The 27,475-nt window shown below is 37.7% G+C and overlaps 1 protein-coding gene across 9 annotated transcripts in view; it reads right to left on the reverse strand.

Annotated features, from left to right (window-relative positions):
• Positions 1–1,945: 1,945 nt before the first annotated feature.
• The window catches only part of WASF1 (WASP family member 1), a 92,178-nt gene continuing 66,648 nt past the window's right edge, over positions 1,946–27,475 (reverse strand). For 7 of the 9 annotated variants that reach the window (XM_068938014.1, XM_068938010.1, XM_068938011.1 and 4 more), the window contains exons 3-9: positions 19,785–19,919; positions 10,592–10,745; positions 9,741–9,858; positions 8,758–8,930; positions 6,423–6,605; positions 4,483–5,117; positions 1,946–2,857 (exon numbers count right to left, since the gene is read on the reverse strand). In XM_068938014.1, coding sequence (XP_068794115.1) covers positions 2,700–2,857; positions 4,483–5,117; positions 6,423–6,605; positions 8,758–8,930; positions 9,741–9,858; positions 10,592–10,745; positions 19,785–19,919 — 1,556 coding nt within the window. In that variant the 3' untranslated portion in view covers positions 1,946–2,699. The remainder of the gene's footprint in view (positions 2,858–4,482; positions 5,118–6,422; positions 6,606–8,757; positions 8,931–9,740; positions 9,859–10,591; positions 10,746–19,784; positions 19,920–27,475) is intronic. The other 2 variants (XM_068938016.1, XM_068938009.1) reach the window with 1 other exon arrangement.

The raw sequence follows: 27,475 nt of genomic DNA on the forward strand, positions 1-27,475 counted from the left end.
CTACTTTTAGGCTACGTCAGATACCCAGCTCTCAGACTTGCCATGAGCTGTTAGGTCTGAGTATAGGCAAATCTGTCTTATACCAGTCCAGGATACTCTATGACTTGGGTGTGATGTGTTCTTTCCCCCCCACCCTCTTCCTATTGAGCATGTCAGTCAAGCTGCTGCTCCAAATCTAGTTCTGACACAAAATTCAGTGCCTGGACCCAAACAATATTCTGGTTGTTTTGTGGCTTGCGTCCTAAAGAACTGCCTTTGGAGTAAGCCGCATCATTGTAATTAATGACAAATATTTAATTTATTAAGAATAACTGATTGGTGGTAGTGTGAGTCTTGATATTTTTGCCTCTAGCTACTTTGCACATCATTGTACCTCTGTCAGTGACTATGCTACAAAGAAATCTGATGGTGAGAAGTGAGATGATGGGTGCCATTTCCAACAGTCCTGTCACCATCTGAGTGCTCTTTCCTCGGGATCTTGACTAGCCAGACAGTCGGTGTCATGAGCAGATGGCTGCAGCATCAAGAGCTGGGACACAGGCAGAGCACATGTACAACACAGGCTGGGTGAGGTGACTCCTCAACGCAGTGAGGAGGTGATCTACTTTGAACAGGCAGAGCCTGGACACAGACCAGATACTGACTTGCTAATGCGACAATGCAGGCTGCTATCTATAAGCTCCACTAACAAAAAAATCAGGTATTTAGAGTAATTCACAAAGTAACAGGTGTAAGCAGTAGTTGAAAAGTAATTTTTGTGACTGGCAGAAGCTACCTAACTACGGAATTTAGGCACAAGCTCTTCCAGCTGCCAAAAATGCAGGTCTGGCGCTTTGCTTAAACGGTAGGTGCAGGTGTGTATATTGCACTTGTGTCTGAAGATGCATCATCTTTCCAGCTGTGTCAATGCTCTCTCTCTCACATGTAGTTATTGGGCTAGATTTGGCAACCTGGGTTTACTGAGACCCAACAGAACACATAGATTAAATATTGCATCAAATATTCATGGAGTGGCGCTTCAGCCATCTTTTCTTTAACAATGGGGAATGATCCAGTAAGGAGGATACACACATTGATAGTTAACTGAGTGTGGCAGAATAAAGCAGATGGCAATATGTTATTGTGAAGACAACTATCAAAGACAACTGCATCTATAGTTGTACAGGTAAAGATGCAGATCCACATATCTTTGTCGTGTTTGCAGGAGAAAAATCATTGTCAAAATATTACTGTCGTAATGGAACACGCCTTGAATATAGCAGTCTATGTACAAAACTATAACGGAGCCTGAGATAATGACAGTAGCGTTGGAAGGGCTGTTGTACTTCGTTCCCACGTTTGTCTGTACTTCTAGAGTTTTGCCCAGCCCCAAGCATAGGTTAATAACCACGTGCCTCTGGAAATTATTCCATGTCCTGTGGAACATTTCATGCTCCACTGTCAGAAATCTTCTCACTTTTAACTCTTTCTCCTCTATTACATAATTGTATCTTCCGGGAACAAGCTAGCTGGGTAGAGTACTCATGTGCCCTCTCACGCTCTCATTATCAACAGGTTTTTGACTATGTGCTCAGACTTGAACAGGTTATTCCAGAGAGGGTAAACACAAAAGCCCTCTAATTAGTCAATATATAGTATACTGCCAGATAGCACTTTAAAAATGTCTTTGCAATAACATCTTTCATTATGATGTTAACTGCTGCATCTCTCCTTCTCGAGATACTCTGGAGGTAAAACTTTAAAAAAACACCTAACTCATTTAGGGCACAAGTTACTCAATTTTTTTTATGTACTCTGATTGCCAAACGATATACAATTTACTGTTCAATATGGCTCCCGGAATCAAGTGCTGCATAACTTGCAGACCGCAGATTAACCTGAACACCAAGGATCCCTCAGTCAGACCAGCGAAAGACAGGCTTCAGCTGAAAAAGCAACAATGATGGACATTTAAAATGAACCATTTATTAAATCAAACTGTTATTTTAACAGTTACATAAGTTACACAGCATGTTTAAGTCAGAAGATTTCACAAGGAAAAAAAAAATTTAAACTTTTTTATTATGCAGGCAAAAATAGTACCACACAATATGTACCTGGGAGGGAGGAAGGGAAAGGGAATCTCTAAACATACAAATAAGGCCATAATTATTTAAAAACAACAATAAAACAATAATAAAACCCCCAAAGATCCATCTTCCTTTCAGTGTGTTCAGTGCTGCTAATTATATGTACTTTTAGTGTATGGATGTAATCGAGGCAGTGATACCTTGATAGCTAGGTTTAATATTTTTAAAACATTATCAAAAGTGGAATAAGGCTCATTAGTACATACAGCTGCCCTTGGAATGTCAATCTCTGTTGCCTTCATTAACTTAAAATTCACAAAGTGCACAGTTAAGATATGCCAAAAAATTGAAACTGCTACTCTACCAACAGCTGCCCATGCGTAATACTTAGTGGTCTATTGGAACAAAGTATGTTCTTTCAAAAAGATGTGTAAGAAAAGCCACTGTAAAACATTTAGTTTCAAAGATGCACTAGGAGCTCTTCTGTAAACTGAAAAGTAGAAAAACATGGATTAATTATGTAAAGAAAAGAATACAAAAAACACTAGAAATGACCATCAAACTTTCAAAGAACAAGCACCACAACGGACGTTAGCATTCAACTTTGTAGTGTACAGCAATGTAACAACTTTACTCTAACCAATCCACTTCATCAAATTCTGAATCGTCTTCTGAATCACTGTATTCCACAGCAATGCGACGAGAAAGTATAGTAGCAACATCATTCTCAATGCGCTCATGTTTAGCTTCTTGTTCACGCTGCTCTTCAACTTTGCGTAGCTGAATACCTGAAGAACACCAAATCATAAATGTGATACTGTCATTCTTTATCATTATACAAAGTATTCTAGCTCATGCTTCACAAAATGCTTTGCAGGCAAAAATGAAGGCTGAGGACACTGTCCTCTTCTGATAGAGGAGTTCTCTGTCAGGGTTTTACAGACAAGAATGTCAGAATTGTCATGTTAGGTTAGATCACCAGTCCTTCCACTGGCTGCTTCTAAGTTTCCATTAAAAATATTCCTACATTTTTCCAATAGCACTGTAAGTGATTAAGCCACTTTACTATTCGCATTTTTCCAAATACCTTTTGTACTCTCTCTTCAAGGTCTCAACTGAAAGTTGCAGCTGAATATCCTAACATCGTTAATTTCTTGTAACTCAGTTTTGATCATATAATGCTCTGTTTGGGGATAAAATATTACTTAAGGGTCAAACATGAAGCGCAAATAACACAGACTGGTAATATGAGAAAGTTAAATGTCAGTAACTGAGTTAAAAACATGACAGAGATTATATATTTTGGGTTTCATATTCATGATACCATAAACCAACACCGTTCAAACTGGACTAAATCCTGTACTTAATACTCCCTGTTGTCAACTGAGAGGAAACACAAGCATCTGTACCTAGGTGGAATTTAAGCTATGATAGCTTGGGCCTTGGATTCTTGGGCAAGGCTTGGTAAGGATCAACTAAGTCACACCAGCAGGCTCTCCTTTATTAGTTTTTTTGCTGGCATTTTCTACTAATGTTAAGATATACTTCTTTTTACAGATTCAATGATGTTATCACTTCAGGTACATACAGATGCTTTAAAAATTATTTTGAATTAACATTTGCATCTACTGGTAGTAAAGTACAATATAGATTCTGCACTGTGTTGTAGGTGTATCAGAAAAACAGAAGAATGAAGTATTCAAAATATGTGAGAAAGATTTACTATTCAAAGAGACCACACAGTCAAACAGCAGCACTCACAGTGCAAGGGGGTTTTTTTTGGCCTCAAGCACATTAGCTAAAATATAATAGCATGTATGTTCAGCTCCTTGTTAGACCATCAGGAAAATGTTGCCAAAGCAAGATAACCTTGCACCTCTGCCAGTCACTGTCAGTGCGCTGGTGAGGCACCTCGCGATGTAAAGACTGCTTCGTTACTTTGTTTAGATCAGTGAAGATTAGACTCTTAACAGCTTTAAGTCTTAAGCAATGGTTTCTGAGTGCCATTTACATGTTGTTGTAATACAACAATTATCAAAATTCAAAAGGTAATTGATCTGTTCTGCTCTTATCTAACGGTCTGTGAAAAATACTGTTTTTGACTTCTACATGATCTGTAAGTTATCAGAACTAGGTACGTTCCCAGGAAAACAGACTGAAGAGAGAATCTCCACAGATCATCTATAAACACACACACATTTCTTTATCCAACTTCCACAGAGAACCAGTTTTACAATCCAAACTCAACATCGGATAAGTGCAATTGCAGGTTGAGAAAAAATCTGTCTACTTGGCAATGTATACATTGCAGAGAATCTAGAGAATAGAAGGACTTTTGATTCCTTCCTCTAAACTATCTTTTACACATATGAAATAGTCTACTCTTTGCTGTCTCTTAAGAGGCAAAAATTACCTTTTCGTATTGCTTCCAGCAGAACGCTTCTAGCATCGCTGATTACAGGAAGAGTTGAGGGATGGCGTTTGGGTTCAGGAGCAGGAATCACTTGGGACGGTGGGGATGGAGGCATTAGTGGGGCATGAGGGCCAGCGCCAACGGTTGCGGGAGGAGGGTGCAGAACAGGTGGAGGGTGAGAAAGGGCTGCAACTGTGACAGGAGAGGAGGGTCGAACGCCAGGAGGAGGCAAAGGCGGAGGTGGTGGGGGTGGAGGAAGTCCCTGTACTTCCCCTTGAGGAACTGGGTGAACTGGTGCAGTCTCACACACTTGAGCAGCTCTAGTGACAGGAGGAGAGGGTTGTGCTAGGGGAGGAGCGATTGGAGGAGGAGCTGGGTGTAGGACTCCAGGAGCGATCTGGAGAGGAGCTGGTGGAGGTGGCACTGCTGGGGCCTGCAAAGCAGCTGTGGGAGGAGGTGGGGGAGGGGGGACTGGTGGGGGAGGAGTAGAAGTCATTGCAGCTCTTAGCGATGAAGTTGACAGAGCAGAGGGAAGAGGTGGTGGTGGTGGAGGGGGAGGAGTGGGGCTCACAAATACTGGTGTTCTGCCTGTTGCTGGTGATTGAGGACGATTTTCTACCAAGCCTGTAGTAGAACTGAAATACCAAATAACAGGACAAAATCATTAGAGCTGGAAAGAAGAAAAAGCACTAATAGATCTGTTTCTGCAAGTTAAGAATATTGAACATTAACCATTAAAAAGTATTATGCACTAACTATGATGATTTCCAGGTACTCATACTTCATGTGCAGTAAACTCTAATTCACAGAACGGTATATACATCAGTCTTTCCACAGGCCCTTGTTCATGTCCAACTATTAACTGAGTTTATGCTTTTATAGTAACTTGCATCTTTTTCAGACTTTTCCTATACTAAGATTCTCCTGTCCCACCCCCAAGTAAATCCAGGTTATTTATCTGAAGTAAGAGAACTGGCAGTTGTTTAATTTTTTCAACTCACAGAACTTAAAGAAAAAAAAAAAAGTACAAGCAAAGGATTAAAATTGATACATGTATTTAAGGTTCAATGTCAAGGTCAGAGAAGCTAATATCAAAGGTCATCAACTATATCTGCAGAGGGAGATATACGTAGCCTGAATACTCATTTTATTGCAATGAATGGGTGAATCAAAGAAAACGAAAGGCATCAGTAAAATTATTTTTCTGAAAAAACACCAGAGGAATTTTTCAGCTGTTATGGAAAAGTTAATCTAAAAAAGTGAGCACTTCCTGCACAGGGAACAGAGTTTCCTTCCAAAAGACTAACATTTTGCGGATTTAACAACCATACCTGAATTAACTGTGTTGTATTCCAAACTGTATGTATCTGAGCATAAAATAAGATTTGGGGGAGGATAACCAGTATCTAAAAAATACTCTCAGCACATATCCAGTTTTGCCAAGGCATAGAAAAACAGAAAATAAAAGCACTTTAAAAAAGCAGTTGTTGTTTGGCAAATGTGACGAATATTTAGTTTTGATAGTAGACCAGCTTACTGCAATATGTTCTTCCTCTCATGTGGGCTGAAACACATGATAATAATTTCATATTCTCCAAAGCTAAATCCTGAGATCTCAGCACCTTTCAGAGAAATTTTTTTTTTTTTTTAAAGTTATCTGCCCTATCATTTAACTCAGGAGGAGACATAGTTGCAATGTTAATGGCCAGGTGGGGCCTGTCCCCACAGTGGCACGCTACTGGGATTAGATTCCAGCTAGATTCTCTCCAACTCCTGCCTGGCCTTGCAGTTGCAGAGGCATCAGGCCTGCGGACTGACAGAGCCCTGGGATGTGGGAACTGCTCGGGCTGCGTGGAAATCATACTAACAGCAGTTAGTGGGGTTGGTGGAAGAATAAAGCTCCCTTCCCAATATCTGCACATGGCTTGACCACTTCTTACCTAACGCAAGGAGGTACAGGTTTCACTTCTCCTGCTCCATGCATTGGAGGTGGTGGTGGTGGTGGTTCATGGGGTCTGACCAACACTCTCTCCTCAGCTCTGTTCAGAAGTTCAGACATCTGACTGTAGGGTAATGCAGAAAGAGAATACGATCCATCCATATGATCCACGTATGCTTGAGATCTGAAGGAAAATAAATATATTCTTCTTAAGTATGAAAAATGTATTCTACTGATCTGATATAAGCTTTAGTAAAATTAATTATTAATGCTCCCAACTACTGTCCTACATTTCAGTTTGACTTCTCCGTTCAAATATCTGAAATATCTCTCTTGTACTGCTCAGCTTTTTAATAGTTTTTTCTCCTTTCCACCCCATTGCTTCTAGCATCTCAGAGTTTTAATGCTTTTGACAGGTATATCAGACAATTTTTACAGCACGTGTGTGATCTTAGTCTTTATTAGTCACGTTATTTTGAGCTAAATAAAACGTAGCAATACAATCAGAAGTACACATAAACCAGAGTGTATTATGCAACAGACATTATACTGGTAATGGTTTCTGCTATTCAGTCCTTACACATATGTCACCATATTCTTTCATAACATCCACGAGCTACCTATCAAGTGGTAGCATTTATAACTTAATAATTTAGTCAAACTTCTGTCAGAGGATCGGTATTTCAATTCTGCATTTGGACCTACTAAAATAGCTATACTAAGTAGCTATACAACAGACATCAGGAAGATAATCTAAAAATTTACTATTGAGTAGTTGCAAGTAAAATAAAGGTAACTACAGTTTCATATAATTCAAACTACTTGTTAATGACAACTTTAGATATACCTTGACTACCTGACTAGTTACGAGATTTTCATTAACTACTTAAAGATACTGATAAGTGTCAAACTTTCTCTATTGAATTTAGAGGAAGGGTCTTTGCACAGTATTTTTTAACATTTAAAGCTTTATTCTACGTTTCCACATAACTGCTATCGCTGTAGTGTCTAAGCCTATTAAATTCTCACGGGGCAAAGTTTTTATTCTGTTTTTCAACAGCACTTGGCACAGTGCTGTTCTTTATCCAAGCTACACGTTCTGCGTGTTTATCGCTTCCAAGGACTACAGCATTATTCTTAATTTCTGTACTGCTACTGAAGTAATCATGGCTTAGGCCAGGGTCCTGGATAATAAAGGAGTCCTGCAGAGAGTACGTCTCATGTGGAACCTGACGTACAACACAATAGAAAGATGGCAGGAAAGCAGATGTCTCTGCCAACTACTTGATAGAGCAGTTTATAAGATACTACAAAGCTGTTGTCTTCTCAGCAAAATGCACATCACCCGTAATGGGAGTTGTACCTTACTGACTGAAACACATTGAGACCATTTTTACTTTCTGAATTAAGAAAACTAAGTTTCCTACAGCCAGGTTTTTCCATTTTTCAGACACAAAACTCTACGTCCTACAGCTGTGATAGTTATCCACTGTTACTATTAATTTTATTTGAAAACCTAACAAAGTTAAACCAGACCCTCTCTTAAAGTGTTTTTGGCCAGTGAAGGACAGGGGTAAAATTCAACTAGTCTTTAGGAGACAACAATCGCTTTTTATTAAAAGAAAATAAAATCCCAAAGAAAATCACGCCCCCCCAAAACTCCTAACATTACTTGAATATCAGCTCTCTTTCGTATTATAAGATTCTCAGCTGATAAAATGACTTTGTTTTGCACAAGCACCACAGGAGGAAACAGAGCAGGTGTATCATTTGAAATGCTGCTTTTAGCCACCTGCAAATGCATGCTGTGAAATGAGAATCCAGCAGGTTGTAATAGGCTATAACCAGAAACGTCAATCAAATTTTGGATTTGTTCATGAGTAAAGAAAAGCTCAGTGATCTAATCTCAGTTCCAAGTGGATGTTTGTTCACATCACACCCACCATATATTCTTGGCAGTTCTGCTCAGGAAAATCAAGAGCCTGGAATAACAGGGATTTTGTAGGTCAAGACTGGAATGTAGTAACACGCCTGGGTGCAAGCCTGCAGCAGTGACATAAGACTTTCTTCAAGTCAGAGGCAGACACCTCCATATCCTCAAAGATATAATGAATTCCAGAGATGTACACTACTCCTACAAATAAGAAGGTAATAGTAGCTCCTTTAAGGACACATTGGCTAAGAATTTTAAAATTGATTTTTGTTGAGCTAAATCAATAATTTTCAGTGCATTTCAAGAATGGCAGTACCATTTCATCATTTATCTTTCTCAAACATATTTACTCTGTAGAATGAATAGCTGTATTTAATAAAGGATAGAAAAAATAAAAAGAAACCTTGATTCAAAATGTGAAGCTGGGCCATTAGCAACTTCAATGTGCTTATGTAAGAGATTAGCATCATCCTCTGCGAGCTCCGGACCTTGGGCTAACTTCTGCCACTCTCTCCGTCTGTCGTGAGGTGCCCTTGGCACTTTTTCTGGTTCATGAGGGCGATCTAGATTTTTCTGCTGTAGAAGAGTTGTGCAAATAAAACTGACAACTGAGACAGTGTTTTTAAATTAGTTGCATATAAACACCAGCCACAGAACAATGAAAAATAATCCCAATTAAAGTACAAGAAATATTTGAATGCAGTCTAAATGTGATATGTAGGTAGAAGCTTTACTCTAGTGGATAATTAGCTGAAAAATACAGTGAGGTGTAACTGTATAATTAGCTTTTTATTCCAAGGAGGACTTGAAATTCTGAATCTGATTCTGACATTTACTATTTTAATGTATGAAATATACAGAATAACGGTGAAACAAAAAGATAGCATTGCCTTTGCAAAATTGCTATTTAATTTTAAGAAAATATAAACAAAGGATTCGATGCCTTCCAATCTATTCCTCATTTTCAGAGAACTTATCTAAAAGACTTCATTCCGGCTTTTTCTTCTGTAAATTTGTCCGGATTTTACACTTTAAAATAATGGTCCAGTGAAATCTTGGATTCTTACTATATTCTTGCATAATTCTGCTCTTCTTTGAGTCATTGTTAGAAGGCTTAATAAGTTTTGGAAAAACCTACTGTTAGTTATGGGAAGAGAGCATGAAAGCTCTAAGCTCTTCTAATAGTAGTTTATTATCTTCATCATTATTTATTGGTTAAATTTGATGGAACTGAATGAATTCAAGTAGTTTTAGTTGGAGGCAGATCATAATTGTCCATATAAAATCCGGATTGTCTTCACTGCATAACCAAAAAAGTAACATCTGTGCAAGCAAACCCTTTCCAGAAAAAAATAACCAGGATTTATTTAAAACTAGTATATATACCTTCTGCTTCCTCTTTTCTTTTCTTTTGTCCTCTGTGTCCTGCAACATCTTTTCTTTCCATAGATCAAAGAAGTATGAAGGATTGGTATAAAACTTCAGACCCTCTTTTCCATCATCCCTGAAATACAATAATCAAAACAGGGCATGCTGTTTATTTGACAGTACGTGACTTGACACACTAAGGTAAAATAAAGGCCTATATTAAGAACTACCTAGCATCTCAGGCCCTCAAATATTTTGCTGATCATGAACATTAAAAAGATAAACACTGACCTCCTATGCCATCATTCTTCACTGTCTATCCTTGTATTCAAGATCCTTATTTTAGGAAAGTAACTTTAATGCAAGTTGTAGACAAAAACGGTAACATAACTAAAATAACTTTCATTCCAATGATTCAAATTTGTTCCTAAAATAATGAGTAAATCTGTGTGGTTAGGGTTGAAACTACTGATTCAAATTAACTTTGGGACAGCAAACAACATCCGTGTTCATTAAAGACCTTCCTTTCTACAAACTTAATCACTTGTTTTCTTCACTTCTCATCCAACAGCATTACACAATTCAATAAATGCAGATACTGAGGATGTTTTTTTCTTGGAACTGTTACACTGGAGTAAAATTTTTCAAAGAAATAAACTTTTAACACTTATAATGTCTTCTGCTCCCTGTATTCCTCAAGCAGCTTCACAGTTTCAAGCACGGCTCCTTAAATATTCAAATGCTACTCATTTGAGTAAGGTGTCTAATATAGCAGTGCATTACATAATACACTATAAATCAATGTAATAATAATAAATATTTTATATATTAAACAAATTAGACATTGCTTTTGACATTTTTTTACTAACCTGTAAGGGGTGAGAATGTTAAGTGGAGGAGGCTGTTCACAAACGTCATAAGTTTCTTGCAAAGGAATAGGCAGAGTTTTGCGGTCGAACAGCTGTTGATCTTGAACTGTGGAACTCCGGAAAGCTTTCCTCATTGTAATGTCCTGCAGTGACACTAAAAGGGGATATCACCATTTAAAAAAATGTGATCAAAGATAGTTTATTTGGTTTATGGAATATAAATAGTAAGCATTACTGCTAATACCTCATGATCAGCACAAGCACAAATTCATATAACACTACTGTCATGGCAAGATATTGTCAGGTTTTGTGAAAAACATGCTTGTAATGTTCCAGCATGTTATCCTTCATTTAGCCCCACATGAAATTTTTGCTCACCTGGACTGATACCAGAACTCTGTCTCTACAACGTCGTTCCACAAATTGCTTACTGTAGCTCTAAAATGTAATTCTGTAGTTCAGAAGTACCTAATACAATTTACCAACTCCACTTTACGATCCTCTCGGTTCTAAAAATTGACTCCTTATCTTGAGACGAAGATTTTGCATTTATCTGTCATCAGCAAGCTCAATTTTGCATTCCTTGCATGTACGCAGCAGTTCCACTGAAGACCCTTTGCTAAATCAGCAAATCACTTAAGCTTATTCTATTGATGTCAGTGAGATTTCATGGGGGGTGATACAGTGTTCCAACATACAAAACTAGACAAATGCTTTTTTTTAAAATCAGCTTGTTTAGTTGAGATGACACTCCTTTGTTTAATCAAGATGAGATTCCTTGCTGCTATTAAAGCCTGTATATCCTTTTGTATTTCACAATCATTAAAATTTAGAAAACATTTGGCAGGTTGAGCAGAAAGAATTTTGCAAGGACTTTAAAAAGGTTAAGGGAGAAGTGACTGCAAAAGATGAAGCTTGCACTTTGAAATCTTGGAGTGGTGTACCTGCTCAGTCTCCTATTTTCTCCCTCCCTGATGTTCCATCACTTCATCGGTGAAGTCCGTGTGTGTCTTAAGCCTCACTTTGCAGCCAGTCTGAGACTTTCAGTAAATAAAGCAGCAGACCTTTCATTACTTTTTTTTTTTTTTTTTTTTTTTTTACTTCCAACCACAAACAAGTACTGAAACAAGACAACTTTTAGCCACGATAGCAAAAAGAGCATTTTCAGCACAGGCGCTTTATCTACAAAAAAATTACATTATGTTTATTTTAAACAAACCGGTTGAAGGTAGTGTCCCTTTACTCTAGATGAGAGAGCTCCTCTCCCACCTTGCTCTTTTGAGAAAATCACTAGGGTCCTTGGCAACAATTTAAAAAAACAAAAAGCATCTGTTTCAGATCTAAGCTAGATTCACCCTCATTCCTGTAGTATATACAAATAAACACACACACACACACAAACACACACACTTGAGGCACTGTCTGCTGCCCTACTTCCTATCACAGCTGTTGCAAGCGAAGACATGAAAAAGCTGGATTTCTCTTGTATAATCACAAAGGGTCAGAAGGCAGGACTTTCTTCCCAGAGGGCCCACAATTCCTGGCATGTTCTCTCTTCACACCTAAGTGCATTGGCAGAATCCTTTGTTAGGCTAAAAATGGGATTTATTTGATTTTCAGTTTGGCTTTTGAAGTTTATTACAGTTGGCAAGGTTGCGTGTTACTGGAGAAGTCTTCTCTTCTTTACCCTTAGGTTCTATTCCATTACAGTGTCTTTTATCCTTTTTAATACCTTTAATTAGTTACTCAGAATCCTTTAAGCGTGTGAGAGAAGTACTACTAATATACAAACGCTAGCTAGGAATCTCAATTTCCGCAGGTATTTTTGCACTTATAAATAACATATACATTTTGTACACAGCGTGGAGTACAGGCTGTTATTTGCTAGCAAAAGTTCACAATTAAAAGAACTGGGATTCATCTCATCTAAAAATTGTCTTAGATTCTTTTATGCCTTAGCTGTTTTTCTGTTGGTTGTTGATTTTACAAATCTCACCAAAATGTACTTGTTCAGAGTTGCTCGGTACTCCTGTAAGTCTTTAAACCGTCAGCCATTTACTGGAGACTATGCCAATAAAAATAAAAATTAGGATACTCCTCTTGGCACCTGTGTACATTCTGATAGTAACGAAATAAATGAAGTATTTTTTCCCAATAAATATAGAGACAGTTCCTTGTTTGGATATTAAAACGCTCACATTTGATGCTCACTATACATAATCTTTTGAGTGACCAAATATAGCAGGTCTGATTCATAATCTCCTATTTCTAGATTTAATTTTCACTTTCTGTAAGCATGTACAAGGTGGAGATCACAGCTGGGGATGACCAATCAATACCCAATAATAAGCGCAGATTAATTTCTCTCTAAAACTACGCGACATAACAAAGGCCTTTAGAGAAAGCATACCCTGTGGAATTTTCAACTGCTACCTGCATTTCCTGCTTTTACATTCCATGAAAGCTATTCAGTGAAAAGTACGCTATGATTTGAAACAAATGGCTATCTTATAACAAAATTATTACGGAAATGAAAGGACGTGGCACACAAAAGACTGAGAATCATGACAGTGATATACCTAGCCTACAGAAAGAGATCAGGCAAATCCTGCGCTTCAATGAAGCACAGTATAATCCAGGGCTGTGCAAGGTCTGGCTTACGAAGCCATTTGTCCGGCTTGCCAGCTGGCTAAGAACCAAAGCGCTGACTGGCTTGCCACCTCAGCAATTCGAACACACGGACAATTTGGCTCGTCATCTGGCCGCTTACCTGTGGCTGATCGACAAGCTAGCACAGCAAGAGGGCACGTCAAACAAACTGGATGTACAAATTCAGGAGGTGTGGGAAAGTAAGGGACGCTGAAGGAAGAGCTGGAAATACTGCAGACATTTGACCTGAAGCTGATGAAATCAAGTCTCCAGTGGCCTGGCTCCTAACCAACACCAAAGTCTTAGTATGACCCAAGATCTTAATATGGCTACATTAGTATGACCTAAGATCTTCATATGGCTGCATTTCCCAAAACATCCCTCTGTTATACCACTTGTGTTTACTACAATGTACAAAAAAATGAGGCCGTAAATAATCTTTGTGAAAGTTGAGATAGTCACAATTTAAGTTAAATATTGATTCAACAGTCTGAATAAATGCCAGTTTATCTTTACTGTGTTTGTTCTTTAGATTGTGGGGAAAGACCTATATTGTATCAGCCAGTCTAACCTTTTGTAACTGCAACATTTTCCACATAATTAAAAATGATGTCTGAAATCTAAACTACCAACATTTTGTACACCTGGTTTTCAAAAAGAGTTATTAGTCCTTTTCTTTGCAAACAAAAAAGAACATGAAAAAGTAGGCATTTAAATTGCACTCCTATAATACAGACTACCTGGCCTTCTTTTGGAACTGAACGACAGATGAAAATAAAAAGCACATCAATATATTGATAACAATCTTCTACCTCCTGTTAAGCCTCTCCTTAGATTTCTCTCCTCCTAGTATCACTAAATTGCAACCCTCAATTTGTAGCAGAAGTCAGATATGGAGTATATCAGTGTACCGACAAAAAGTAGCTATTTTTACAATTTAAAGAAATATTAAATTTTGCATTTTATACCTTATCATCAGAAAAAAAATCTGTCACTGGACTTTTTTTATTTTAAATTCACTCCAATGTATAATTTAGTAAGTGGTTCTAGGCCAAAAAATACCATCCTCCTAAAGTTGGTAAATAAATAAATAATAAATATTCCTTTTAAAGCTCTTTCAACTTATTCTGCAGAATTTTAGCCCGGCAACTTTTAAAACCATGCACTTTTGAATGTCATAGCTATGACTCCTGCAGAAGCGAATGACTATGAGAAATTATGTACAAACCAATGGACTCAAATGCCTACAATTCCCTTCCTGCGTTCAAAATCTTATCAAGAGATTCAAAATAAGCCGGGAAGAAAGAGTGACAGTATTGATGAGCACCACAGTCATAAGATTCCCGTTCAAGGTAATTAATCTTGGAGGGGGATAGGTTTGTTTTTTTGAAAATTCTCTTCAGATAAAGATTTGATTTAGTTTCTAAAGACCCTGCAATCTTGACATCTGATTTCTATCTCATACGTTTAATCTTTTAATCATTTTACACTTTAACAATGCTTAGAATCTCACTTTTGCTAGGTTTCATCAGAATACCTCTAATTAGTCATCGCAGGTTTAGTAGTAGCTAGGCAGAGAGACTACTTTTCCAGAACAGAAACTACTTTCCTTTGGGCTCGTCCCCAAAGATTAAACAACCTAAACTGCCTAAAATACCAATTGAAAAACAGCAACAGCTCAAGTGTTCTTTGGACAGGGAATTTATGTAGCTTGACTACCACAGGTAAATAAAGAAATGATGTAAGCATTAGAGTAATCACTGTGAGAGGACTCAGAAGTTGCTTTAAATCCAGCGTGTCGAAGCCCTGAACAACCTGCTAGGCAACATTTGAATTACCCAGCTGCACCAAACAACAAATCTGTTGGTCGGTCTCAACAAAACCTCTACGTTATTTAACGGCCAATCTTTCGTCCAGGTCCCACTTTTCATATCTAGAAAACAAATTGTGCAATGGCATGGCTTAGACACTGAACTATTGAGCCATGGGCATGCTAATTTAAACCTGATTTGCTTACTAAAAAATCCAAACATTGAATCAACAGGTAAGAAAACTGGAAGAAAATCACAGAAAGCAGTTGAAACTCAAGCCATGAGCACAGATCTTTGAGAGGGACATGCACTCAAATCCAACGTTCAGATAAGTAGAGATGTGCCAGGAAAAGTGACTTGCTATACAATTTAACTGAACAGTCTTTTTCTTTTTTTGAGTTCGGTGGTGAAAATTCTTATGAACTAATTGATCACAGTGTTATTCTCCACGTTAACATACTACATGTGGAGGTCATAACCCAATTTTCACATATTCCCTGCTCTGAATTTTTATTACACATTTATACTCAATTCACTACATCCCTCTTCAGGAAGCTAGACACAGAAAGTGAGCTGCCTCTTAAAATGGGATTTACTATCCATTCTTCTAAACCTCCAAATGGGCTGAGCATAACGATTTGAAAGTTAAAACTGAGTCTCCCACTTTCAGTGGGAGAGTACAAGTGTATAGGACACAAGTACGTCATAGCTGTCAAGCTTTCTAGATTTCTCCCTCCCAGATGCCACCTTTTTACCTATGGCAAAACTCTAATCTCTCTGTAGTATTAATCCAACACCACCTCTGAACTACTGTTCTTTCTATGATAGGACAATGTTTCTAGAACGTTAAGAAAAAACAGGTACGTTTATTCAAAGCCAGAAGTTTACTGACATACAATTCACCATTTAGTTTGACTCATTTCCACAAATAGGTCAAGCTGCTTAATCATGGCACTTCAGTTGTCGTTTTAAGTTGCTTGTCACAGTTAAAATAGATACGCTGTAGAAATCAAGAATCTGATGCACTACATTTGGTTTCCAATTTGAGATTAAAATAGAAATAGGGCCTTTTTTCAATTTAAGGAACCACTACAGTAGTATAAAAATACACAGATAAGTTCTTAGTTTATCAATTCCCCTTCCATCAGGATGCCATTTATTTTTGAGTGATATACAATTACTTCCTAATACTTTGTTATACTGTACATCAGAGCTGCACTGTGTGTATCAGTATTTCAAAGAACATAAAAATTAAGATGAATATTCTTTTAAAAACTGAAATTTTTACAGATATGAAATTACTTTCTTGTACTAAAACTTCAAGCTTAATAGCATGAGGAAATTCACAAAAATGTGGTAAATTAACAATCTATTATACAAAACGACTATCAATTTTATATTTTAGAGAGAGAGAGAGAGTGCGTGTGTATGTGTTAGTAAGGTTATTTATAAACTAAATATTGAAATTAAACACCGTTGCAAACAAACTATACCTTTAGGGTTTATTTTCTGACCCATGAGAATATCTTATACTGCCGAGCTTCTAAGATCGGTGATTTTAGTTTTCTAAGATCGGTGATTTTAGTTATGCTCTCTAGCAAGAATATATTTTTCTCAGGCCTAAAAAGGTCCCAAATATGATAACTTCTGCATACATGCAGGCTAGCTTCATGTGTAACTGGAATAAAGCTGAGTTTACTTAAGGAAAGTAGAGGATTTTTTTTTCTCTGTATTCAAAACTAGTATCTTCGCTGAAGAAAAGAAATTTATGTAAAAAGGAAAAAACGAGGAACAAACTGACACATTTCAAAATCTTTACACAAACTCTACCTGTAAATATCTTTTTTACTTTATGGAATTTTTAAATTCAACAGCGTTATTTCCATTCAGATTTCCACTTTATGTTACATCACCACATAAGGTCAAAATACTTCAGTTGAAAGCTGACCACCTTAAATCCTAGATCACTATGAAATTAATGACTTTGTGATATCAAGAATCTGAACGAACCTTTTGTAACTGTTCAAACCAAATCAAGCTCATGGCATTTTCTCTGCATCAGGATTTCATGCCCCAAGTCAGTTTTGGCAGGATACAATCCTAGCCCCGGTTTAATTTGGTTTTATTCTTTAACTGACGTATTTTAATAATTCAGAATGATGAGAGAACACACATACTATCCCAAAACATCAGGGTTTTTGTTCTACTGTTGGCTCCACCAGAAGTATCTTGTCCAATACCTGTACCTTGTTCGTTGTATGTCACTTGGGCTGTTTTTGTTCATGCTGCTTAGCTTTAAATGAATCTTATTTTTTTCCTCTTTCTGTAATAGCAGGGGCCCAAAGGAACACACTAAAACTTCTATTATTGTCAGCTGGCAAAGAACTATCAACAGAGAGTCATTTTGCAAGTATAGCCCATTTCACACGTGCTGTTTCCTCAACAGAACTACTGGAATTGATTCTTGCATAGTGAGTTAAGAAAGGGCATTCTGCGAGCCCACCTCCATACCTTGACAAATTAATTATTTTCCAAGTTTTTTGGGCTTTTTCATGTATATATAAATGTTTTCCCCACATCTTCACACACTAACATCCTCCAGCTGTTTTGGCCCGGATCAGGACTAAAACAGGAGTATCTGTCATCAATTTCTGAGACTCAAACCCAAAGGAGGATACTGAAGGAGAAAGTTTCCTGATCCCTGATTTTTGAGGAAATATATTATTGGATTTTTGAAGAAATACATTATTGGACTTCCTCTCCCTTCTTCTCCCCTCTCCTGGTGACTCATTCTGGGCAGACATTTGTGAATAAGGAACACTGAATATGGCTCAAGGACTGGATGTTCTCAGGTCAATAAAAATAATCATTTAATAGTTTGTGACACTGAGGACTGCATGTGTTCCTCTAAAGTACTAGCAGTCACTGCTATCCTACGGCATGAGACAAATCCAGGGTCCTAGATTTGAGTCACACTGAGCCACTCTGCACTTGATCAAGTAGACCCTTTTTTAGCCCTGTTTTCTTTAATTGCAATGTCTGTCCGCTCCTCAGCTATATAGTTTAGCAAATGTATGCTACAATATATGCAGTATTGGGAAAAGCTACTAATCTGGTGTATTTGAGATCACACATCATTTAGAAATCTTCCTGGAAACTCTCTAACATCAAACCATCATTAATATTTAGTACTGAAACCTACAACCAAACTTGTCAAAGGCCATTTATGTGAGGCAGTACACATTTCCAGTTCACTATCCTTAGATGCTTTAACTCTATCACTTGAAATGGTCTTTCAATTTTTCTGAAATGGGAATGGTTGCCATATCAGATATGCTGTATCAACATAAATCTCACTCTGATTTAAGCCAATAACTAGGCTGTCAAGAGTAAACACAAAAATGACATTAACGCTCTGGAGTACTACATCTGTTAAAAGATTACAATTGCTGACAACACGTTATTGTATACGGAAAGGATTTTTGTCATTATCCAATCATAGTAAATATGGTATTTTATTGGAAAAAGAGGTGTATGTGTGTGATTTACACCCAGTTGTCAAGAGACTTGGAAAATCCCATTAATGTACGAATTAATCCCATTAATGTAAGAATCCCTTAGGCAAATCATGATATCATGGAAAATCTGCTACTAGCTGTGAACAGCTGTCTTTCAAAACTTGTTCCAAAATAAATGTCATAAGTGTACAGAATCAAAACTTCCTTAGCCTAATTTTACTAATAGTGGAATTAGACTGGAATAGGTAACAAAACACAGCCTCAGACCATCCTGCTGGTTTGATACTTCATTCTCCCTGAATGACAAACCACTATTATACCTAGACATTCAGAAAGAGCTGAAAGAGCTTTCTGTGTTTTACAACGGGATCCTAAATGCAATCTGAAGTTATTTTTCATGATTGTATGCTGCTCTACTTTGTGAGTCTCGGATATACCCTAACCAGTTTTGGGGTGTTCTAGATTGTTACAGGATCTTTAATAGTTTCACCAGTAACAAACAGATATCTAGGAAGCAAAAAACATTCCATTTGATTTGTGTATTACGTGGTCTATGTGCTTTTATTAAACATTGTTCCTATAGTCATCACAATGCCTATGCATTGGCTAAATCCCACTAAAATAACGTCTCATAAGCATGAGCCATATCCTATTGACTGTTTGGGAATACTTGTTTTCTCAGAGCTAACCAGTATTTATATAATTTCAAACTATTCAGAAAGAAATAGGCATTGGGGAAGAATCCTAGGACAGTATATATCATCCTAAATGCCGCTATACACGTAAAACTTTATGCAAATTTTAATACAACATGATATCAAGCTAAGTATAAAAACCTAACTTGGACAAATGCTAGGAATCAGCAGGAATTGTTTTAAACAGAGTAAGGAATTACTCCCAAGAATTGACATCATAATAAAAATTAAAAATATTATTAATAGTGATACAATACTACTAAAGTGACATATAGCCCTGTAGCAGTTCTATGTAAATTCGTTTGTAACGGTACTGTTCAGTAACAGTGAAAATTCTGAGCTCAGAAAGTTTCTAAACATTGTAAAATAAACCTGTAGGAGAAATAGAAATCAATCTCTTTCTCATGATGTTTTGCTCTATGTTCTGTACTTGTAGTTTAAGCTATTATTATTTCAATTTTATGTATTAATGGTGTTTGGATGACAAAATAACAACTCTTCAAAACAGGAATTAACTTACGTTCCTCTTCTTTTGGATCAAGTTGCGTAACACTGACAGATAAGCGATCTACACGTTCTTGTAAGGAGTTGACTCTGAATGAGAAACTGTGTGCTTCATTGAAAAGTTCACCAAATATGTCTTCCGCATATTTACCTGAAACAGAGAGGGGGAAAAAAAAAAAAAACAAGCATGTCACAAGACAGCCAAATGAGCATGCCTTTAAAAAGATTTCTGATGACTACTGTATTTAAGTAAGTAAATCTAAGATGTATGAGTATCAGCTGTAACAAGCTGTACTTAATGAGCTTACTAAGAAAGCATTAGAAAAAGAATAAAAAGTGTTTAATTTGCAATTTATTGATCATAAATGACATTATTTAACACATTACAGGACAGATCTTCAGCTGGTATAAATGGACTGAACTGTGCTGGCATCCAAGGCACTAGAACGATTTAGTTCCTTGGACAGGTACAAAAGGATGATTTACAGCATCTGAAGCTGCTCCTGTAAGAGGATTAACTAATCTTTCCAAGTACAATTTAACTCAGTGTTTCTCAGAATGAAGCACTGCTTGCACTACTACTGTTCAGAAGATCTTTCAAAAGGGGAAGATCAAATATTTACATCTAGTGTAATTCCAAGTAGCCTATTCACAACTACATGTTAAAATAAAAAAACTTTCTTTGAAGGATCAAAATCGTAGTAATTGGCCAATTTCTACAAAAGTAAAGCGTAAGAATCTTCTTCATTCACTTCAATGGGCATCCTACATTTGACAGAAAAGGAGATTCAGATATCATGAAAAAAGGAACAGTACTAAATTTCTCCTTTATAGGAGCAGAACTCCAGTTAGTGCTATGTTTGAGATCCACCTTGGATAGCTTGCCAGGGTCACTGAAAAATGCACCAGAGTCTAGCAAAATTTGGAATCATTTCTGAAAGACCACATGATAGGTTTTAAAACTATCATCCTGTGTGTGTGCAATTTGTTTGCCATTTGTGCCCTTACAATGTTTTTGGAAGCATAATCACACAAATTTCTAACTACCTGGTCTGCATGAAGGTTTTGACAGTTACAGTAAGAAAGGCTATTTATGAAAACTTTGCCTTTTTTGCACAATAGATCTAGAACTACACATAAAAATGAGGGCACTTTTAACAAAAGATACTAAAAGGATAGGTACTATCCTTACAGGTAGTGTGAAAACTACTTGAGGACACCATATGGCAAGCACAGGGCTAATGCATATCATTTATTAAGACTTTAAGTAAGCATAAGAACAGGGCTAATGCATATGATTTACTAAGACTTGAAGTAAGGGCAACAGAAAACCAGCACAACTATAAATAACAGAATACAAAAGGTATGGTAGAAGAAAGAAGGCCACCATAAAGAAGTCAGGGTCCTGTAAAAACAAAGAAAATAGAAAGGATCTTAAATTCTGGCATATTAAATGTAAAAACAAAATAAAGATAGGCCAAAAACTAGCATGAGGAACAACCAGCAAAAGAATCAGAACTAATAAATATTACTTCAAACACACGAGTGGCAAGACAGCCTGCCAGGGAGTCTGCAGAGCCAATTAATAATGAAGGTATAAAGGAGCACTCAGAGAAGACAAGGTCATTGCACAAAGGCTAAACTAACCCTTTCCCCTGGTGTTCATAGCAGAAGGAAACGCAGAGATTCTCATGCCAGAACTTTTTGTTGTGAGATACTCAGCAGAGAAACTGAAGTGATAATAGGAAAGGTTAGGAAAATAAACTGACAAAATGAACAATAAAACATTAGTAATGATCTGTAAACCTCGTTAATACCTGCAGGCTGGAAAACAGCAAGCGAAAGACCAAGTTCCAAAACATTTTTCAGGCAGTATCTGGAAGATACTTGAGAAGTATCAACATAGCTTTTGTAAAAGGAATTATTTGAAGGATTTATAAGCACAGGGATGGAGTGCTATGATCCAGTTAGATTTCCAAGAGAGATTCTGAAGTCCCTAACCAAAGCTTAACATGAAAAGCTAAGCGGCCAGGACATAGAAAAGGAAAAGACAAAGTATGGATAAAAATCCATCAGAAGATATGAAATGGAGGATAGGAGGAAACAACTGGTCTTCAGAGCAGAGAAAGGTGAGGTTTCATAGTTCTCTGTACTGGAGAATATGCTATTCAAGGTATTCACAAATTACCTGAAAACGCTGAGATTAAAGTTTGCTGATGACACTAAATCATGGAAAAGAAATACACTGAGCATTAGAACACGCACAGAAGTTACAGCTGGTTCAAGAGGTTCCCAAACTGGGAATAGCTGGAGGCTGGGAGATACTAGGAGGAGAGTATCATATATGCTTGTCTAGCTCTTACGCTTCCTAAGGCTTTCAGCCACCGTGAGGTGAAAGGTTCAGCCCTACCTAGAACTATGTGTCTCCAAGTACTAGGTCACAGCAAAATAGAGGTGGAAAGTTAGCAAAGCCTATTTAGCTGGAAACTCATCTAACATAAGACTTTCTAATAAATGCCTTGAAACTCTTAAAAGTTCATTTTCTTTAAGCTGTATCTGAAACAAGACAAATTACTTAAAACTACGATCCATTAAGAGCAAAGGTACTACACTTTAATTTACATTTACTATAAATTTAATTTTCAGATAATATATTCTGATATATTCTAATTATTCAATTTAATTAGACAACTCATAATATTCAGAGTCATACAAATTAAAATTATGATCAAGTGTAAAATTTCATGTATTGAATAAAAAGTAAATTAGAAGGGTCTAAAATCCAACAACTTCGTCTGCACAGGTGTACTCTAAGGCTATAGTTTGTTTTATCTATATCATTTCATCAGGCTTACAATTCATCTACCTCACTAATAAGCTCTACTTGCAAATAATCAGTCTCAAAATCTTTTTATTATGCTGCATACAGCCACAAACATCTTGTACAGAATAATCTGCTGAGGCTTATAAACACTAATCTTCATATGAGAAATACATACAAATCAATCTGACATGTTTGTAGTGGCATGCCAGCCATAATGTCTGCACCTATATGTCTGTTGGCAAGCTCATTTTTAGCTTGAAGTTTATTTAATTAAACGCTTTTTTCCAAGCAACCCAAAATGTTTGCTTTTAGTGAAATACGTAACTTCTGTTCAAAACAACACTGTGTGTGCATATGCATACGTATATAATGCTTATAATCCAATATTTGTGTTGCTCTATCTGTGTATGCTCTATGAATAACTTCAATTTTGAACGGAGTACAAAAGATATGATAACACTGAACGTCACGAAGTGGAACAAAAACACAGCTAGAGAAAAATCTTATAATAAAAAACATGATATCCTCAACTGAACTCAGTGCCAAGAGTCTCAGTATTTGGTAAACAAAGCTGATCTCATTCCACTTAATTTATAAGTAATACGTTAGAACAGTAAAGGACCATATTAATTCTATTGTATAAAATGAGTATTGCCAAAATATTATTAATACTGGAGGAAATACATATCCTATATGGGACTGTTTGTTTTTTTAAAAAACTATAATGGCATTTCATGCAGTACTATGAAGACTATGACAAATAAAGTAACGCCTTAGGATCTTGGTCACAGCTGGATACATAATATCAGATTAGAAAGATTAGTGATCTTATTTGTCTATTCAATTAAATGACAATATACACTTCTGCAAATAAATAATTGCAACATCTGTAAAGAGTTTATTTTACTGTATTTGCAAAACATGCTTAATTGACCAGAACTATACAGTGAATTTGCCATTTTCCAAAAGAAAACTCCACATTCTCTCCAATATTCCTAGCTGTACTTCTCCAACCATCACACTGGCATGTCTTTTTATTAACAGAACACCAGGTTTTTCCCTTAAATGTGAGGATACATTATTATTTATTTTTAATTAAGGAATATATTATTCATGTTATTACTCTTCTCACAGCTTTCTTTCTCATCTCAAAAGGCTGTTTTCAGAATAACCCTTCAGTAAGAAAGGGATATAGGAATGCAGCTCCCTCTGGTGCCAGTCAGGACCCTTTTTTCTGTCAGCTAGATAAAACGTCTGAAAGTGACATGTAGCCCTGCCTTTCCCCAGGAACCTGTTTCTTTCAATAGCCTTTCTTGAACAATTCTTTTCCTGACATTAAAAGCAGGCCTGTGATAATGTACTGCTGCTAGCTAAAAACAGAATAAAAATAATATTGCTGTCTTCCTCACTTTTTTAATTTAAAACCATCAAAACACGTATCATCCACTCCTATTCATCACCATGGTAGTAAGTACACGATGTCTTACCAAACCTGAAAGGCATCTGATTAGTTTTACAGTTCTTGTCTTCTACCAGTTTTTCCTCTTAATTTCTGTTTTATCTCCTGTTTTTTCTCCCTAATTGCTTACACATTTGAAAATGCTGTCCAGCATTGGCTTCTGTGCACAATTGAACAATTTCTAACTATCCAATACAGTATTATGAAGGCATATGAGTCTCCTAAGGGAAAAGAAAGTTTAATTCTGTTTTGTTCTTGCAACTGGGGATATATCTGATGAACTACAGTCAATGACAATCACTACATAAGGTTTGCAACCTTATTTCAAACTAGTTGAACATTTAATATAAGCTATATTTTAATAATAGATCTTGTATAAATCATATAATGCGTTGTACAAATTCCTAGAACTACGCTAACATGCTGCAGGATCAGGGCATAAATCAGCAGCCCCCCACAACTCAAGTCCTTACATTGACCTCTATGCTGTGTCCATTAACAAACCCTTAAGGAATCATTTCACAGTGCCAGACCAACTACCACCAGATTTAGTTAAAGTCTCTCAGACTAGAAGTGGGACGTAAGTCCTGAAGTGGGACTTGTAGAAGAAGTCATTTCTTTACTACCCTTTTGCATTTTTAACGAAAAGAGTTCCAAAGCCTTTAACTGCAGCTAAAGATGAAATAGCATCGCTCAGATTGTTATGGCATCAGCAGCCTCTAGGAACCACAGTCTAAATTTTAAGTAACTAGATGAATAAATAAATTGAGCACCTAAAGTGCTAATGCCATAAACCAGCATCATTTTGGGAAATTCAAGAGGATCTCTAGTAAATCTCAGATGTGAGATATCTCAAGTGAGACAATCAAAATTGAGACAATTGTTTAGTGTTGTCAAAATTATTAACCCTTAGAAATTTAGCTCAACTACTCTGTCAAACTTCAGGCGCTCGGCACAGAGAGAGAAAATTAACATGTACACGAGCAAAATCCAATCCAATATACATAATATTGGAATTGAAATATAAAAAGATTTAATTATGAAAGATGTCATTTTATTATTACATGCAATACAGCAGTGTTATATTATTAAATTTAATATCATTAGATATTATATTTAAACAGTTAAATAGTTCTTGAAATATTAAAACCTTGAAATATTATTAATATAAAAATATACATGGTTCCACAGAATCACAGAATGGTTGAGGTTGGAAGGGACCTCTGGAGATCATCTAGTCCAACCTCCCTGCTCAAGCAGGGTCCTCTAGAGCATATTGCCCAGGATTGTGTCCAGATGACTTTTGAGTATCTCCAGGGAAGGACACTCTACCACCTCTCTGGGCAACTCCACAACTCTGGGCAACCTGTTCCAATGCTCTGTCACCCTCTCAGGAGAGAAGTTTTTCCTCATATTCAGGCAGAACTTCCTGTGCTTCAGTTTGTGCCCGTTGCCTCTTCTGCTGTTGCTGGGCACCGTGGAGAAGAGTCTGACCCCATCCTCCCAACACCCGCCCTTCAGATACTTGTACACATTGATCAGTTCCCCCTTCCGTCTTCTCTTCTCCAGGCTAAACAGGCCCAGCTCTCGCAGCCTTTCTTCAGAGGAGACATGCTCCAGTTCCCTCATCATCTTTGTGGCCCTCCGCTGGACTCTCTCCAGGAGTGCCATGTCTCTCTTGGACTGGGGAGCCCAGAACTGGACACAGGACTCCAGGTGAGGCCTCACCAGGGCTGAGGAGAGGGGAAGGATCACCTCCCTCGACCTGCTGGCAACACTCTGCCTAATGCACCCCAGGAGACCATTGGCCTTCTTGGCCACAAGGGCACACTGCTGCCTCATGCTTAACTTGTTGTCCACCAGCACTCCCAGGTCTTTCTCTGCAGAGCTGCTTTCCAGCAGGTCAGCTCCCAGCCTGTACTGTTGTATGGGATTATTCCTCCCCAGGGGCAGGACCTTGCACTTGCCTTTGTTGAACTTCAGGAGGTTCCTCTCTCTGCCTGTTTTTTCCAGCCTGTTCAGGTCCCTCTGAACGGTGCACAGTCTTCTGGTGTGTCAGCCACTCCCCCCAGTTTAGTATCATCAGCAAACTTGCTGAGGAGGCACTCTATCCCTTCCTCCAGGTCACTGATGAATAAGTTAAACAATAGTGGATCCAGTATTGACCCCTGGGGGACACCGCTAGCCACAGGCCTTCAATTACACTTTATGCTACTCTGAGCTCTGCCACTCAGCCGGTTCTCAGTCCACCTCACTGTCCATTCATCTAGCCTGCACTTCTGAGCTTGCCTATGAGGATGTGATGGGAGATAGCGTTAAAAGCCTTGCTGAAGTCCAGGCAGACAACATCCACTGCTCTCCCCTCATCTACCCAGTCAGATCCATCATAGAAAGGCTATCAGATTGCTCAAGCATGATTTCCCTTTGGTGAATCCATGCTGGCTACTCCTGATCACCTTATTATCCCATCCTCCACATGCTTAGTGATGGCATCCAGGACGAGCTGTTCCACTGCCTTTCCAGGGATGGAGGTGAGGCCAACTGGCCTGTAGTTTCTTGGGTCTTCCTTCTTGCCCTTTTTGAAGACTGGGGTGACACTGGCTTTCTTCCAGTCCTCAGGCACCTCTCCTGATCTCCAGGACCTTTCTAAGATGAGGGAGAGTGGCCTAGCAATGACATCTGCCTCAGCACTCGTGGGTGCATCTTATCAGAGCCCACGGACGTGTGGGTATCAAGTTTGCCTATACGATATATAACCCGATCCTTTCTTTCTCCAAACCTTCTCCCTGGTCTCCAGGGTCTGGGATTCCTGAGGGCTAGCCTTAGCAGTAAAGACTGAAACAAAGGCATTCAGTATCTCTGCCTTCTCTGTATCCTTCATCACCAGGGCCCCAGCCCCATCCAGTACTGGGCCCACATTTTCCCTAGTCTTGCTTTTGTTAATGATGTATTTGAAGAAGCCCTTCTTGCTGTCCTTGACATCACTTGCCAGATTTAACTCCAAATGGGCCTTGGCCCTCCTTGTCACATCCCTGCACACTCTGACAACATTCCTATATTCCTCCTAAGCAGCCTATCCCTGCTTCCACCTTCTGTACACTTCCTACTTATGTTCGAGTTTTGCCAGGAGCTCCTTGTTCCTCCGTGCAGGTCTCCTGGCCCCCTTTTGCTCAACTTCTTGCTCACTGGGATGCACTGTTCTTGAGCTTGGACATTTGATGTTTGGTCATTTGATTTTTGAAAAAGACAGAGAAATTGTTAAAATGCTAGAAAAAGTAAGCTAAGAATTATTTCTGTTATATGCAATAATATGCTGTCTCTCCTTGATTTCTATTATTTCAATACCATTTACAACACTTTGTCCAGCAAGTTTTGCAAAAAATAAAAGCAGAGAACAGAAACAGCCAGAAAAAACACCTCATGT

This window comes from Struthio camelus, chromosome 3 (genome assembly GCF_040807025.1).
Source record: "Struthio camelus isolate bStrCam1 chromosome 3, bStrCam1.hap1, whole genome shotgun sequence".
Taxonomy (NCBI): Eukaryota; Metazoa; Chordata; class Aves; order Struthioniformes; family Struthionidae; genus Struthio; species Struthio camelus.